General features: G+C 34.7%; 2 protein-coding genes across 3 annotated transcripts in view; both read left to right on the forward strand.

Moving 5' to 3' along the window:
- LOC137405704 (B-box type zinc finger protein ncl-1-like) overlaps positions 1-4,431 on the forward strand; it is a 31,092-nt gene extending 26,661 nt beyond the window's left edge. The window contains exons 15-16 of the mRNA XM_068092064.1: positions 1,798-1,975; positions 2,132-4,431. Of these exons, the coding sequence (XP_067948165.1) occupies positions 1,798-1,975; positions 2,132-2,262 (309 nt within the window). The 3' untranslated portion in view covers positions 2,263-4,431. The remainder of the gene's footprint in view (positions 1-1,797; positions 1,976-2,131) is intronic.
- Positions 4,432-4,820: 389 nt separating this feature from the next.
- Positions 4,821-16,754, forward strand: LOC137406373 (brain tumor protein-like). Of its 2 annotated transcripts, XM_068092945.1 has the most exons (7): positions 4,821-4,867; positions 6,806-6,871; positions 7,123-7,286; positions 7,841-8,038; positions 10,229-10,380; positions 12,509-12,686; positions 16,509-16,754. In XM_068092945.1, the coding sequence occupies exons 2-7, from the start codon at positions 6,846-6,848 to the stop codon at positions 16,634-16,636; spliced, it is 846 nt and encodes a 281-aa protein (XP_067949046.1). In that variant the 5' UTR covers positions 4,821-4,867; positions 6,806-6,845; the 3' UTR covers positions 16,637-16,754. The 2 variants fall into 2 exon arrangements, with proteins under 2 accessions (XP_067949046.1, XP_067949045.1); XM_068092944.1 differs by lacking the exon at positions 4,821-4,867 and having other exon boundaries at positions 6,792-6,871.
- Positions 16,755-17,165: the final 411 nt, after the last annotated feature.

Below are 17,165 nucleotides of genomic sequence, written 5' to 3' on the forward strand. Positions count from 1 at the left end.
TGTTATTCTCGAGCTCAGTTTTACAGTTAGCTTGTGTGTGTCTGTTAAATATGTCATATAAAATCTGTAAAAAAAAGGCAAATCAACTGAAAACAATAATTTCCTCAATTGGTATAATAGAATTTAAATGCGTTCCATTAAATATTGATTAATTTAGTATTACTGAATTTTCATGTCTTCTCACATGTTGTAGTATTGTCATAACATGCTTTACTATATGTAGGTTTAAATTATTTAGTAACATACAGAAATTTGGTGTACACGCTCCAGCAATTTAATCGTTAGACTTATTTGTTTTTGTCTTGAATATTTTGGTTTTTAGAAAGGTTATATGGAAACAGTTGTTTACACAATTGAAGGCCAATTTAAAAAAATTGTTCTTTGAACATAATTATTATTGCACATACAAATTACAAACAAAGTTGTCTGTCTCAATGTTTTACTCATATGGGTCTTTCCATAGATCTCGCCCACAAAGTGTGATTAAACGAATCAAATGTTTCACGTTTAAATTATCACAAAGTAAAAACAGTGTCATAATAAATCAGTGTTTACTTGGGTAGCACCAATCCAAACATCAATTGGCACAAAGTACGACTTCCAGCGACCAACACTTATTGATATAAAAAGCATTATTATGTGGTGTCCCCGACAGTTTTTGTCGCAAAACGTGTGACATGAAAGCATTGGGGTCTGAAATGTAAGATAATGTACTCAAAGGAAGCGTTATTTTATTTTACAAATTCGTTTTCTTGTCATCTGCGGAGCTGAATTCACTCTGCCTATGATACCAATGTAACAGGAACACCGCATCACCTGATGTCCCTGTTACATCAGCAACCTGTATTAAGGATAACTAACCTAAATAACTGGAATCAAAAGATATAAACATGTATGATCACTGTTATTTTATGTTGGAAGTGACATTACTTCAAATTAATGACATAGTGTTATCATTTGGCAATATTACCAGTGTAACCGGAAAGTGGTGTCTCCTTGTGTCTCTGTTACATCGGCAACCTGTATGTATGGTAAGACAGGCAATTGTTTTATGTAAAGTATATTGTTTGCACTCCATAGTTAACTGTTCTTATGGCATTGTAACCTTATTACCCAAGTATTAAAACAGCTGAAAGATGATTAAGCTTGTGTCTTTTTGTTTGATAAAAAGGTTTTTCGATATGGTGTCCCCTGTTATATCGGCAACCTGTCCCTGACCTGTTGTAGAAACACCAATATACTGCGAAATTTAAAAAACAAAACAGCAAATAACTGTTTTGTTTACAAAGTTTGAATAGTTAAGTTTCCTAAAAGTAATGCTAAATCTAGTGTAGGGGTGATTTGAGATGTTGACCTCTATGTCACACTTTGTGGGCAAGTTCTATGGTAAGACCCATATGCATTGTGCCTGCCACTGCAACGCTTACTTTCAGTTCATTTCTACAATAACAGAAGATATATGTTGCAACGCTACTAGATAATGAGGAAATAAATGGTTTTCCTTGATTAAAATAACAGTTTGTATATCAAAATTTTCATGTTAAATGCTAGTAATACTAAAAATGCACTCTTGTGAGTAACGTGAAAATTCACTGTTTCAAGACTTTCATTTGATGTCAAAATAAAAACTGTTTTTGGACACACAATGAACATATTGTAGTGTGAACTCCTATTCATCCTAATAAAATCTATTTGACTTGCTTGGTATATATACATGCTTTGGAAAAATGTCTGCTAATCCATAAGAAACTGGTTAGTCTTTGAAAAATTTGGATCAGTTTTCTGCCTACTTTGTAGGGACACTGTGTTGTCGTATTTAATGACGACGGTCAGTTCCTTCGGCGTATAGGCACAGATACAATAACTAACTTTCCGAATGGCATTGATATATCTGACGCTGGTGATGTGCTTGTTGGTGACAGCCATGGTAACAGGTTCCATGTGGCCGTATTCCAGAGAGATGGATCTCTCATCGGTGCGTCTTCCAAGCCTATATTTAGTTTGTAGTTTACATAGTTTTTGTTTATTTTGTATTATATTTTTTTAAGATAATTTTAAGCATTTTTCTTTTAAATGATTTTTGATCTTTGACCGTTTCCTTGTTTGTATCTATTTTATTCGTATGTTTTAGGAGAGTTTGAGTGCCCTTATGTGAAAGTGAGTCGCTGCTGTGGGCTGAAGATAACATCAGAGGGCTATGTTGTCACATTGGCCAAGAACAACCACCATGTTCTTGTGCTCAACACCCTCTATATCAGCTAAGTGTCTGGATACACATGCTCTCATGCGGTGAAGCGACATCTTAACAAGTTGGAGAAGCCTCCATTGTATTTTGGCAATTTGAGTACCTATATGTCCAAGATACTTGCTTTAAGATTAGTATGAACATCCATGCTCTCCAGTACGTATTTTAACAAGTTCTCATCTTCGAGAGCATCATTGTTGTTCGCAAGGGCCTTGTTGTCAGATGTACTTATCTAACTATAGGCTATACCACGCCTACCTGGTCTACATAGTTTCTCTTTCACCAACTAAATATTCTTCATTCGTCACCTCTTTAAAAAAAAAATTGTAGGCTACAAGCATGCAATATTTGTGATGATCACTTAAGGTAAATTTTCCTGAGTGATTGCTTTCTTGGTATCTTTATTGGTGCCCATGTCATTATGTATACAGTTTACAATCATATACTCTCTCTATAGTGTAATTTGTATGCCAAATTAATTATCTTTGTTTAGTGTTTGAAGTTAAAAGTGTTCAATTCTAATACGTAATTACTGTGATTGTATTAATCATTTTGTCAGAGACAATCCATAGAATCATATTTATCAGAATCCATACTAACATTTGAAAAGCTAACCAGAGATTTTCATACAATTTGCTGATGTTGATTATTGACCAGTCAAACATGACCATATGGGTTAAATTTATCTGCTGACCTAACATATTATATACACAATGTAGACTCGAATATTCCTTTTCTTAGCTAGCATTACTTTTCGTGTTGCCACAGGTATTTTTGTGTCTTCACTTGTAATATGCAATAATTGCTTCCCAAGCCATCCTGTATATATACACACATGTTACTAAATACTTTTTTCTCGCCATTTTATGAAAAAACAAAAAAGCTAAAAAAAATTGCCTCCATGTTTTGGAGATAGATTGATAAGGGAAAATTTTTTTCCCTGTCACGTATGCTTATGTGAATTATTTGTTTGTTTATTTACATCCATATGATTATTATACAGTATTGGTTATACTAGTAATCATGTACAACTGATATTTATGCGATGAGGCTGGCAAAATCTGGCAATATTTGTCTGTCTTATTGACAGACCCTAAAAGCTGGGGAGGAAAGGTTGGGGTAAAATTAGTTGTACATAAATTATACAGTATGTCGGTGCTTTGTATCAAATTCCCAATATACTAACATTATACTAGAACTACCGTACTCTTGCTTAAGACTGGTGACAAGTTTATTTTGTGTGCTATCGGCGCTCTTTTATTTGGGCTAGACCGGTCATTATTGTTATAAGTATCACATAGTAATCATTATACAGTCATATTCTATCCAAACCACTCAAATTCTTTACCGTATATTTTTCTGGCTCTTTAAGTGCAAATTATCAATATTAACTGCAGCAGCAAATCCCTACCACAGCTTTAGTCGTACCACTTATAATACAATAAGTATGATAATCTTGTGTTACTGTTTAAATTTATTTTTGTCTTCTATTCATTAATAATCCTATTTTGGCAAAGATATACAAAAAAATATTTCTGTATTAACATATAATAAGAAAAACCCAAAAAAAAATATTTTGCTGCAATCTGGTCGATTGAGCGATTTTTGAGACATTCAGTTGGTGTTATATTCGCCTTTTTGAATCTTACGTTGCATTTTCTTTACGTTTTCCATGGGCAGTGTTAAAGAGAACTAATCTGAGATAACAATGCTGTTTCATCAACGTTGTCTCGGATAGCTCTCAGTGGTTGGATCTCTCTAGAAAGGGGTGTCTTAGAGAATGCGCTTCATATTTACATACACATCTGTTATAGAACATAATAGTGCCTATTATTTTTGAAGGTTTACACGAGTTTTTCAATAGTTTTGTTTTCAAAGACACCTATGACTAGCTAATTTTTGTAGCATTAGACTGTATGTTTCGGCTTGATTTCGGTGACAGAAGTAGAATTATTTTCACATTTCTGTATCGTTTACTAAAATTGCTTTAAATGCATCTGGCTAGGATTTGTCTTCCATTATATGATAGTAATTTTGTGCAGGAAATGTTGTTCATCGTGTATCCTAGCGGTGTTGTATTTAATGCAATTTGAACAATGTGTACTGTCAATTTATCCTTCTCGTTTATTGTATTATATTTCGGTTTAGAATTTGATTTGATATTCAATAAATTTTTTCTCAGTTGAGATGAAAACTTGCAAATATTTGTGTCTTGTATGCTGCAAAAACTGTTGCTCAATGATGCATTTGTGGTACATAAATTCATAATCTTTATGCGCACATGTCTAAAAATTAAGTTGCTTCAGTGGTTTACTGGTCGGCACGTTATTGCATCAACACATACTTCTCAATAGAGTTAGTAAAATTACACAGAATTTAGTTCCTTTTGACATAAATTGTTTAAAAGGATTTGCAATAAATTTCCAGGCTAAATGCACTTTCTTGGTATGAATAGCTATCTATAGCTGCTGCTATACGCTTTTTTGGCTTGTGAAGCATTTTGTTCGTAAAAACAAATATAAAACCGGAATTGCCTAATTGCATATCATCACTTTGCTGTAGTTTTAGATGCCTGCTTGTTTTATACTCTGTCAAATTGTGATTGCTGGGAAAAGCGTATCTGTAAGTAATCACAAATCTGATTAATTAGTAAATCAAACTTCATGTTTAGTTCATGGTTTTGAAATTGTCAGTTGATCAACTGATGTGTTTGCCTCTGCATCAATACATGGTAATGACTTTTGTGGTCAAATGCGTGTTGCATTTATAATAGACAAGGATGGCAATCTGTAGAAACTGGCTCTTGTTTCCAATAGATTATAAGGTAGGTGGTTATACAAGTACATACACCATATTTCAAGTATATTCAAAATCCTTGGTGCCTATGTGATTTATTTGCGGGTCTCTATAACCGGACATTTTAATTATAAGCCTATTATACATGTAATTGTATTATTGCGGGTGTGTCCAATGACTGGCATTTTCGTTATTCCAGCGAAATCAACACATCGAAATTTAAATAACTAAAGAATTTGTTATCGAATGGCAGAAAAAAAGTTGTATGGCAAGGGCAAAAAACATGGTGTTCACCATCGTAAGGCAAAGAAACTGTATAACAGGGTCATCGTAACCCGAGAGTGCACTGAATATATGAATCTCCAGGTTTGTCTTCTGTCTGTTTTTGTTTTCTCTTCCCTTTATCCTTTTTTAGCGATTAAAATCTAGCTAGGAAAAAACACATAGAACTGCAATCCAACTCGCCATGTTTGCAATTGCAAGTTTGTAAACGCGCACACCTATGCACTAAGCTAAGCCGTTTTTATTCTCAAGTAGCTTATCTACAGTATCCTTATAGCAATTAAAGCTAATATGTACATGTTATTATGAATTAATATTTCCCTTCATGTTTGTTTTTCTTTAAAAAATTTTTTAAAAGCCATTTTGATATCTATTACTAATTTTCATGTGTAATTTTAAAATGTACCTTTTCAAATGTTCTGCTACATTGCAACTGGAAAAACAATTTCAATTTTCGGTTTTTGTAAAGGGCCTTCGCTAGAAATAGTGAAACTTAAAACTGTTCACATGAACATCCTAAGTAGAAACTCTACATTCTCTCTCTGTTCATTTAGGTTTTAGACGAAGTACCCTCATGCAATTCACCAATGTCTTTTACTTGGATATCTCATATTTATGTGTGTACCAGTATCGAGAGGTACCAGTATCGAGAGGTACCAGTATCGAGAGGTACCAGTATCGAGAGGTACCAGTATCGAGAGGTACCAGTATCGAGAGGTACCAGTATCGAGAGGTACCAGTATCGAGAGGTACCAGTATCGAGAGGTACCAGTATCGAGAGGTACCAGTATCGAGAGGTACCAGTATCGAGAGGTACCAGTATCGAGAGGTACCAGTATCGAGAGGTACCAGTATCGAGAGGTACCAGTATCGAGAGGTACCAGTATCGAGAGGTACCAGTATCGAGAGGTACCAGTATCGAGAGGTACCAGTATCGAGAGGTACCAGTATCGTCGTATTCAAAAGTTTTGATGGGTAGCTTCTGCAGAAACTGTAACCCTTTTTATACACTTCTATTTCACACAAATTTCTGGTTTTTCTTAAGGTTTGATTGCTAAATCTTTAAAGGCTAAATACTTTTCAAGTGGACAATTGTATTGTCTGGAGTAGGAATAGCCTCTACATTCTCTCTTTGGTCAGACAAAGTACCAGATAAAGACAGTACAATGTCTCATTTTTACATGTATACCAGTATCGAGAGGTACCAGTATCATCGTATTCAAAATTTTGATGGATAGCTTCTGCTGGAACAATAACCCTTTTTATACTCGCGCTTCATGTACTCATTGTTATTATTAATTCAACGTATTCATGATTTTTAATTTGTGTTCTCGGTTCATAACAATTTTGTCACCAACTGTGCCTGTTTGTGTGCCTATCAGACACTTGAAAGTTGTATAGGTGATCTTACTTGCTAAATCTTTTTATGTCGTTCAAACTGATATTCTGTTTGAGGCGATATTTTGCGCTAATCTTTTTTAGCAGGAATTTTACATTACATAGAAGAGATATTGAAAACTACATGGCTCGGCAACAATTGAATCTGAGGTAAAGATCTTCATTATTTAACAATATTTTGTAAGGTCTTTATCATATGTGCATCTCTAATTGTTTATCATACCTACATCTTTAAAAAAAAAGGGGCCAAATATTTTATCATACCTTCAACTATTCGTACTGGTTCTGTCCATGTTATATTTTTTGATTGTGATTTTCTCTAGGATCATTTTCGAATTGCTAATAATTATGAAGATTATTGTTTGTTTTGGCATTGTTTTTGCTGCATGATTTGCTTGAAGACCTACAGAAAGAAATGATCTTTCACCACACCATTTGAGCACACCCCATGGTCTTTGTCTAAGCTATGGAAAAGAGGAAAGAATCGTGTTAGCGGACACAATGAATCACTCTATTAAATTCTTTGACACTGCAGGAAAGTTTCAGTATCAGTTTCAAAATTCAGGTGAGAAGCAAACCACAGCCAAGTGGGGCAGCTATTTGCCCTTAAACTCCCTACTTACTAGCATTATAGCTCTGGTTTTTGCTAGGTTAATTGTAATTATGTTATGTAGTTGATGGCTTCAAATATTCCTGACAAATAAAACTAGTTTTTTATAAATAAACTGTTTACTCTATCAAAACATTATCAGGCTTTAGTGCAAATAAACTTACAAAGTCATGAGTACTGCCCTATGGTCATATTTGCTATGGTTAAGGTCATGTTAAATTCTTTTAAAAGCAAGCATAGTTCTAGTAATACATCATTTTACATTTGGAATACATGATAAGAAAGTTTCATAAAGTTTTCTGGTAAAAAAACTTTTGTTTCTGGCAGAATTTCTTATTATCTATATGAAAAAATGTGTTTGTTGTCTTTAGTTAGTCTATGTTGCTTTGTTTTCCAACCGAGTGGCAACGAAATTTAGATGCAACTTGTAACAACAATTTGTTGGCCAGGTAAACGTTAGTAAAAAATAGAATAGTAAACAACTTTTCCATATAAACTAAATTTTTTAGGTCCAGATAGAACATATCTGTGTTGTCCCCGCAAGGTCGCTGTCATAGGTGAGGGAGACTCTTCCTGTGTGGTGGTCTGCGATAGAACCAGCCAAATACGCTCGCGTCTGCAGATATTTAAAATGAATGGCTATCTATGGAGGAGTATAGATATGGAATACATTGAAATAGTGGCTGGACTAGCTGTCACACCATCAGGTATTAACTGATGTAAAATGGCACACCTTGTGTGTGCTATTTTATTTTAACATTGTCAGCAATAAGTTAATAAATTACTTGCAATACTTCAGGAAGGACAACCAGATGATCTGAAATAATGGCTAGCTAGGTATGTTTGCCTGATGCGTACTATACAGTATTCATTTAGTGGCAGCTGAAGGTTTGTAAAATGGCCAGATTAAATGCAAAGTTAATCATTGATTGATCAATGCATATACTGTAACTGATTGAGTTCCTTAAAGGTTTACTTGCAACAAAATTCACATTACAGTTATTTGGTATCAAAAGGTTCACCATGTCTTTCTCTGCTGTGTTATAGGTGCAAAATATGTGCAAATGTGATTACAAGCTCTTAAAAGCTCAAAAATGAACAATTAATCGCAGCCATCACGAAAACGCCGTAGTTTGAAATCTCTTTATTTCGATGACGTACTCAAACATTTTGGTTATTGTTTTGACACGTGATGTTATCAGGTGAAATAAAAGGCTCAATATAAAACATCTCGCAGCACTAGTTTATGACAAACACTTTGGGTTTTACCGGAAAGCCGTATCAAATATAGATGCTCAATACTTTACAGTTTCATTTCAGCCTGGTCTAATCATCTAGTTGTAATCTGATCATGTGACCCATACTTCTTGCCAAACAGCGCGAATAATTTATGCAGCAGTTTTCGACTTTCACATGTGACCAACAGGCTTGTTATGTTTATCAAGGGATGATATGTACTCCTTCGAGCTAAGGTTAAAAAAAAATTAGACGAGTTTTACAGTAGGTTTTGCGATATCAGTGCTCAAACTGACAGAATTACAATGATGATAAAACAGACGTGTAAGGACAATAGACATGGTTTTCTTTAATGCGTGAAGTATATTTGTAAAAATATTTCGACGAATGAAGTTGCATGAAAGTCTAACCAGAAGCCATCGTGTTCAACTACGTCCCATTTGAGCCGTTTTGGAAAGGGATTTCAATCTATGGCGTTTTTGTGATGGCTGCGATTAACTGTTCGCTTTTAAGAGCTTGTAATCATATTTTCACATATTTGGCACCTACAACACAGAGTAAGACATAGTGAATCTTTTGATACCAAATAACTGTAATGTGAATTTTGTTTCAAGTAAAGCTTTAAATTGCAGATAATTTTAAAAAATGCATGTCATATTTTTAGAGCCAAAATGTAATTACAACTTGTGTAACAAATAAAAATATGTTGATGGTACTTTTTTTTTGCTGTGAGGAAATCTTCAGAAAAGCCTGCTATTTATGAAGCACAGTTTATTGATGACCTTTTTATAGGTGAACACGTTTGCAGTCTGGTTAATTTACAATGATTTTTGTTTATAATATGAAAGAAAAATATGTGACTTTTGCTAGACATGGCTTCAGACAAGCATTCTAGAAGGTATCACAAATGATCATGTACTACAGCTGCCCTAAATAAATACATGTAATTATTTGTCCATATTTGATAAGGTTTGAAATAGAGAAAACAATTCCAATTTTCATAAGCAGTAATGGGTGATTGTTCGCAATGCATTTGTAACTTGTTCGACGCACAGTTATGCAAAGTTGCATTTAGTGCTTGATGGTGTCATGAATTTTTCTAAGACTAAAATAGTATAACTTTTTTTCAGTTTCTGTTTTGATTGTAGCTTTTGATGTTCTATGTGCTGTTATATCATACGTAAGAGCTATCTTTTCCTGCCACCTGTTAGTGATTACTCATGGCCTGGTGGTCTAGAACGTCTGACCGGCGTATGACAGGTTGGGGTTCAATTCTCAAAAATTCTTTGTTGGTGACAAAAATGACATCCAACCCTAATTGCTCTCTGCAACAGAGCGTTTCTCTAGACGTCGAGGCTCCCTTGTCACTGGACGCAGACATGTTTAGGTCAAGATCGCAGAGCCATTGTCTGAGCAACAATACTCTAAAATAACACACAGACAGCCTCTGCTTGCAGGTGTTATACTCGATCTTAGAGGGATTGCTCAGAACATTCTGGTGAAAAAATGTTGAACTGTCTTTCCTATGAACTTGTAGCATCACAAACAACTAGATTATGCTTTTGACTTCCTGCAGTACTGGTGCACTATTATCATATGACAGTTTGGTGATCAAGTAGCTTGCAGATAAATAGTTCTGTTAGTTCCTCTTCTGTTGCCAGGACTCATAGTGGCAGCAGACAGTGTGGTGCCTGCTGTGTGCACTTTATCAGGACGAGGAGAGCTCCTGCGTTGGTTTGATTGTTCTGATGAAATGAAGGAACCTAGCGACATTGCTGTAACAGATAATCTCTTTTATGTTTCTGATTTTAAGGTAGGTATTATAATTGTTATATTATGTCCTCGGCTCAATGCCAAGTGTTATATGTAAGTAATACGTTGTCAATGATTTCATGGTAAATACTATATACATATACATGAATATCTATAGATCTCAAAGTTTAATTGTTGTTTTTTATCATCGCTGTGTCCAGTTTTAGAGATTAAAATCTAGCAATAAAGTATCTGTAACGCACTGTATTTGAACTCACGACAGTTGCAATTACACATATACAAATACATGTACTTAACCACAAGGCTAAGCCGTTCTTATCAGTCACATCTATTTTATCCACGTATCCTATCGGGATTGCAGGTTACAAGCTAAGTGGGTATGTACTTTTTTATTATTAATTTACCTTCTGCGTTTGTTTTCCTTCTAAAATTTTTCAAGTCATTTCAAAATCCTTTACCTATTTATTTATTTGTAATTTCGAAATGTGTCGTTTTAATTTCAAAGGTCCTGTCATCCCCTTCAATTTCCAGTTCTTTTTAAGGCTATCGCTAAAAACTATGAAATTAAATAGATTTACATGTGGACTGCCTAGTCTCCTTACAAGGAGATGCCTCTACATTCTCTCTTCATTCAGTTAGATAAAGTACCCTCTTGCGCTGCATTGCTATGTATTAGTACCAGTATCGAGAAGTACCTGTATCGTCTATTAAAACTTTGAATACAACAAGCTGTCGCAACAATAACCTTTTTATACACTTATGGAATCATTGTTATTATTACTTCAACGTTTTCATAGTTTTTATTTAGTTTTCTTGGTTCGAATTAATTGTATCATTATCAAATATTTTTTCATTGTAGGAAAACAAACTATCTAGCCATTATTTGCTATTTATTTTACATTTAAACTCATTTACAGTTGTTTTATTTTTTATTTTAAATTATTTGAACCGCACAAAATACTTTTCTCATGGTATAAAGTTTAAAAGCTAGAAAGGAGACTGCTGTACATGTTAACTAGAAATAAATTTTCTATGCATTACCTCTTTTTTACCTCTCCAATACCCGAGCGACACAAAACATTAATCTATTTTATATATGTCTGTCTGTCATCCATATGTCCAGTTATAGCCAAAAGGTTTTGTGGCGAAAAAAACTGCTTTGTACTGCAATTCAGCTCGGAAGCTCCCAGTTCTGCAGACTGGTGTGTTATCCACGACACCACACAGCCTACTTGCAATACTATGGAACCATTGTGCACATACTTATTACATTTGTTAATCTTTAATAGTAGTTGGTTAAAATACTCACACTTCACCTAGCACGTTTGGTCTAATTTACTAAAAGAAAAAGTATTTTATTAAAACTAAAATATGTGCCTAGACATCCCCAAAATGCTATAAAGATATAAATACTAGCTGTGCCACCCAACGTTGCCCAGGTATTAAAAATCAGCTTATAAACAATGAGAGGTAATGTAGTTGCCTGCCACTTGCTGTTAGCCTGGCACATAACCAATGGATAATTTGAGTAAGCTTACTAATAAGAGCTACCCCTCTCCACAACATTACGCCATCACGCTACGATGTAACGGAGAGCGGTAGTGTATTTGCTTTCTTATACCGACATATATTGCCTAATGAATACATCAACTCGGGTGGCTTAATTGGTAAGGCATTGGACTGGTGAATGGAAGGGTCCGCGATCATATCTTCTGCGATAAGGTTCTTTTTTCCAAGGTTTTAATAGCTCTCGCTGAACAAACACAGACACTAACATTGAGAAATATAGATTTAGCATAAATTTAATTAAACTTATGGCACACAGAAATTATCCAACCCCTTCATTTAAAAGTTGAAATGGTAAATGTTGTATGTATATATTAAATAAAGACAAATTTTCTGTCCAAAGGCTTTTTTATTGCCCGGGCAACGCCGGGCATTCACCTAGTGTGAATTATACTATTATCTCTAATGTCAATGTAGTTTTCCTGTGTGGGTAAAGCAGGTTGATCAACAAAGATATGAGTTAGGGGAGTTTTTTTCATTGTACACATAGATAAGCTTTTATAAAAACCCTCAAACAGCTTGGGTCACCACACAGTTGTTCTGTTGCTCTTATCCAAAGATGTATTACCAATAGACTTACTCTTGCCATGTGTCTGTTCTAGGGACATTGCATTGTGGAATTTCACCCATATGGTCAGTTCCTTCGACGTATTGGTAGAGATTCATCCATCAGCTTCCCAAATGGAATAGATATATCCCACAGAGGATACCTACTGGTAGCTGACAGCCACGGTAATAGAGTTCATATAACTGTGTTCAGGCCGGATGGCACACAAATAGGTGAGTTTAGATGAAACAATAAACATCATGTATAAGCATAACAGTCATATAATTCACTATACCATAAGATGGTGAGTCCATTTCAAATACAGTGGAACCTCGGTTCTCAGCCAACTCGGTTTTCGATCAAAGAATTTGAGATTTGTTTGTCTCGGATCTCGAACATAAATTCGGTTCTCGACCAAACCGGAGCATGCGCATTGGAATTAAACGTTCGGAACAGCTCCGGAAACGGCATGGAAACATTCGTTAACAAAGGAAAAGCAAGTTACGCTTCATAAATTCTTTACAAAAAGGAAGGCACCATCTTGGACAACGTCCCTCTACCAAAGAGATTTGCTAGGGAGACAACTCCTTCAGTCGACTTACCCTAAATTGTTTCAGAGGAGGATTCTCCTTCAAAGATGTGAAGTAAACATGCTATTGCTGTTTATATTTTCTTTTTCACACGATTTTGGATGTAACTGATCTGTTGCATTTTTGCTGTTTCCTGAAATTTCTGCAATTTCCGGTATTGTATCTAAACCTGCAATGTTTTTGATGCTGTAAGAGCAAAACATACGAAAATTTTACATTTACTTTTTGTTTTCTCTTTTCATCATCATAGATAGAAAAATTTTTATTAGAATTAAACACGATCTATATCTACCCATTTTTATTTAAAGTATGTAATATACAGTACAGTACTGTTCATGGTGTAAAATGTTGAAAAACTACTTTACCGAAGTTGTTTTCTTGGTTTGGAATGGATTAAAATTTATGTACATTAATTCTAATGGGAATAATTGTTTCGGATCTCAAACAACTCGGATTTCGAACAACCTTCTGGAACGGATTATGTTCGAGACCCGAGGTTCCACTGTATGTATTGTTCGCAGCAGGCCAAAGAAAAGGTTCTATTACTGTATATATGGTTTGTTTGCTGTGCTCTCACTCTTTAGGGTTACCGTAATTAATAGGATATCATCAGCTTTCAATGACACTTACAAACCCACAGGCAAAAAACTAAAAAACTCACAGAAACCCTAATAAACATGTACAGACACTCATAGACACTGCAAGAAACTCATAGACACTGATAGATCATAAACACTCATAGACACTGATAAATCATCATACACACTCATAGACACTGATAGATCATCATAAACACTCATAGACACTCATAAACCTCAACATACGTAAATACTCACAAACATTGACATTATTGACAATCAAAAACTCTTGTGGACTCTATCAGACAATCCTAAACAAACATAGACACTCCTAAACAAACATAGACACTCTTAAACAAACATAGACACTCCTAAACAAACATAGACACTCCTAAACAAACATAGACACTCCTAAACAAATATAGGCACTCAGACACTCACAGACACTTCTGAACAAACATAGACATTCCTAAACAAACATAGGCACTCAGACACTCACAGACACTCACAGACACTTCTGAACAAACATAGACATTCCTAAACAAACATAGGCACTCAGACACTCATAGATACTCCTGAACAAGCATCGACATTCCTAACCAAACATAGGCACTCATAGACATGCACAGACACTCCTAAACAAACATAGACATTCCTAAACAAATATAGGCACTCATAGACACGCACAGATACTCTCAGACACTCCTAAACAAACAGGCACTCACAGACACTCATAGACACTCCTAAACAAATACAGGCACTCATAGACACTCTTAAGACACTCCTAAACAAACAGGCACTCACAGACACTCATAGATGTTCAAAGATCAAGAAAAAAAGCCAATCTAATTAGATAATTATGTGAATGTGTATAATTATAGGCTTGCACATTTCCATTCTTAATGGTAACCGGTTCTGAAATCAAAAGGCATATATATATATATGTGTAGGTTTTGCTAAATTAATTTATCAATAATAAGTCAAATGTTACTTTTGTCAACTGAGCTTTGCTAAAAAGGGTGTTTGAGTGGTTCAAGTTAATTTTTTTTCACATAAGGCTTAGACATGTGTGAACATCAGCCTCAATGCAAGTTATATTCAGTTTAACATAAGGCAAGTGTCTACAAACTAGGTTAACTTTATAAAAAGATCTACTTATTTAAGAACAAAAGGGAACTGAATCCTGTGATAAATTACACAGCTTTGTCTTGTTTCATGTGCAATTTCCGGTTGTCACCATGTTTGATATAATTGGTGAAAGGTTTACATAAAAAGTTAGGCATGGAGCAATCTATTTAAATACTGTTTGGTCAGGCAAGTGTAGGCGGCTATGCTTAACTTTTAGTGGAGGTGCCCTTAGTTATAGACCCTTAGTTATCTACGACCAAACACGAGCGGATCGAATGTTTGAGAGTTTTATGATAAATGCATGTGCACACAACTCACGAAAATTATTCATCAACAACATCGCAAACCCTTGTACCGAAATCTCATCAACAAATTTAACCATTTTTCAATGGAGTCATTTAAGCATATTAACGCTACAAAACACATAAAAATCTATTTAAATATGTTACCAAGTCTTTGTAAATTGTCGACAATATCTTAAAACTTACCCATCTGATCGGATTCTACACAAACTAGCTGTACCACCCGGCGTTGCCCGTGTATTAGAAAAGTATTTGGACAGAAAATTGATTTGTATTTAATATATAACAACATTTGCCATTCTAACTTTCAAACTACATATCATGAGAAAAATAAAAACAACTGTAAAGGTTTTAAAACTTGGTCAAACAACTGTAACTTTCAAGCTAGTAGCCTGACATATTGCCAATGGAAATTTCCACTAAACTAGTTAATAAGGTTAGGCTTCCAATGATGGTAAGCCATGACTTTGAGTCTGCATTGTTGTCCAGCTCAGGTGTTCTAATGATAGCTATAGCCGGAAAACGTACAGACGGATCCGCAGACGGACTTTGAGAAATATATATATACATGTATATAGACAGACAGATATATTTGGCTGAAAATCGTTATTAAAACTTGCCAAGCCTTATTTTTATTAAAATTGAGACCGGCAAACGAAACGCCGAACGACTGAGAATAGAACCATTAAGTCGTGCGCATTTCACGAAAAAATAATGTGCACACTTCACCAGTCTATAGCATTGTCGAATTGACGAAGTTTTCTGTAATTAACGTAGAAGTACTGAAGTATAATCGTTTCTGTTTTGCCGGTTTCAAAGTACCTGAAATTTTGGACACTTCTGAGTACTTTGGTATTCTAACTGATGTCCAAAGCAGTGAAAGTAAAGGAAATGACGATGATATTTTTTCTAACGATTCTTATGAGATTATTACAATATTTAATTATAAGTTTGGATGACTATTGAAGTGTTATAGTCACACTAACAACATCGATGATGGGCAATATGTTACTGTTATTATTTTTTCTAAATAGTTTTGTTAAATAGATTTTCTAAAAATCTATATAAATATCACTTCTTGATATTGTTAGCTATGACGTTTTGAAATGTAAATAAAATTTTGCATTGGTTTTCTATTATTACTGTATTACTATATTAATAATATTGGTTATTCTAATAATATCAGTGCATTTTACTTCTAATATTGCATTTCTCCTATTGCAGGAGGAGAGATATAAACATATAAACTTTTCCTTTCATTATTGCTGTTTGTTGTACATAATAACACATTACAGCTACCATTGCAGTTATCCTATTGCACTACAGTGCCATTTGACTGCTAATATTGCATTTCTCAACCATCGGTACCCTTTATTTTTTCCAATATCACTTTGGTCGTGGGCTGTATGACAGGGGAATTTCTAGTAGTTAGTTATGGTTGGTGTATGTTGTTACAGGAGCGTTTGAATACAGTGATCTAGAAGTAAGTCGTTGCTGTGGATTAAAGATAACAGCCGAGGGCTATCTCGTTACACTCGCCAAGACTGACAGCCGGGGTCTCATCTTTGACAGACTATACATATGACAATATGTTTATTCCGTATGATATACATATGACATATCTAGTCTTTAGTTAGTAATTGATATTGTTGCCATCTGGTCAAAAGGTTTTAATTGCTTTATCTCACAATAAAAATGCTAAATATTTGAAGCATTATTGACCCAGCTGCTGCAGTCGGATGTGAGCAGAGTCTGATGGGAGGGCGTGTGCAGCTGAAGCAATCTGTTAGCAGTTTTGTTAAGAAGAGCCTTTCATGTATAATTGTAAAGTTTTAGGTCATTGGATGCATCACTTCTCTTGTAACTGGATTAAATATACATTTATATTTGGTCAAAGCTTGGAAAAACAACAGCATTTTCAACAGGTCATTTGTTGATGTACAAAAAGAATTACATCATACTTTTTAGGGCAGCTCACCAATGAACTAGCTGACCAATGAACTAGCTGACCAATGAACTAGCAGCATTTCAACATCACATATAAAATCATCGTGCAAAAACTGATAAATGAATTTCCCAGTTATACTATTTCTTAAAGCTGGATAATTGCTGAG

This window comes from Watersipora subatra, chromosome 10, assembly GCF_963576615.1.
Source record: "Watersipora subatra chromosome 10, tzWatSuba1.1, whole genome shotgun sequence".
Lineage (NCBI taxonomy): Eukaryota > Metazoa > Bryozoa > Gymnolaemata > Cheilostomatida > Watersiporidae > Watersipora > Watersipora subatra.

Bases quoted from the DNA above. Each gene is read 5' to 3' on its own strand.
- LOC137406373 (XM_068092945.1), top strand. From the start codon at position 6,846: ATGGCTCGGCAACAATTGAATCTGAG. The intron at 6,872-7,122 runs GTAAAGATCTTC...ATTTGCTTGAAG, and splicing joins CGGCAACAATTGAATCTGAG to ACCTACAGAAAGAAATGATC. The intron at 12,687-16,508 runs GTGAGTTTAGAT...ATGTTGTTACAG, and splicing joins GCCGGATGGCACACAAATAG to GAGCGTTTGAATACAGTGAT.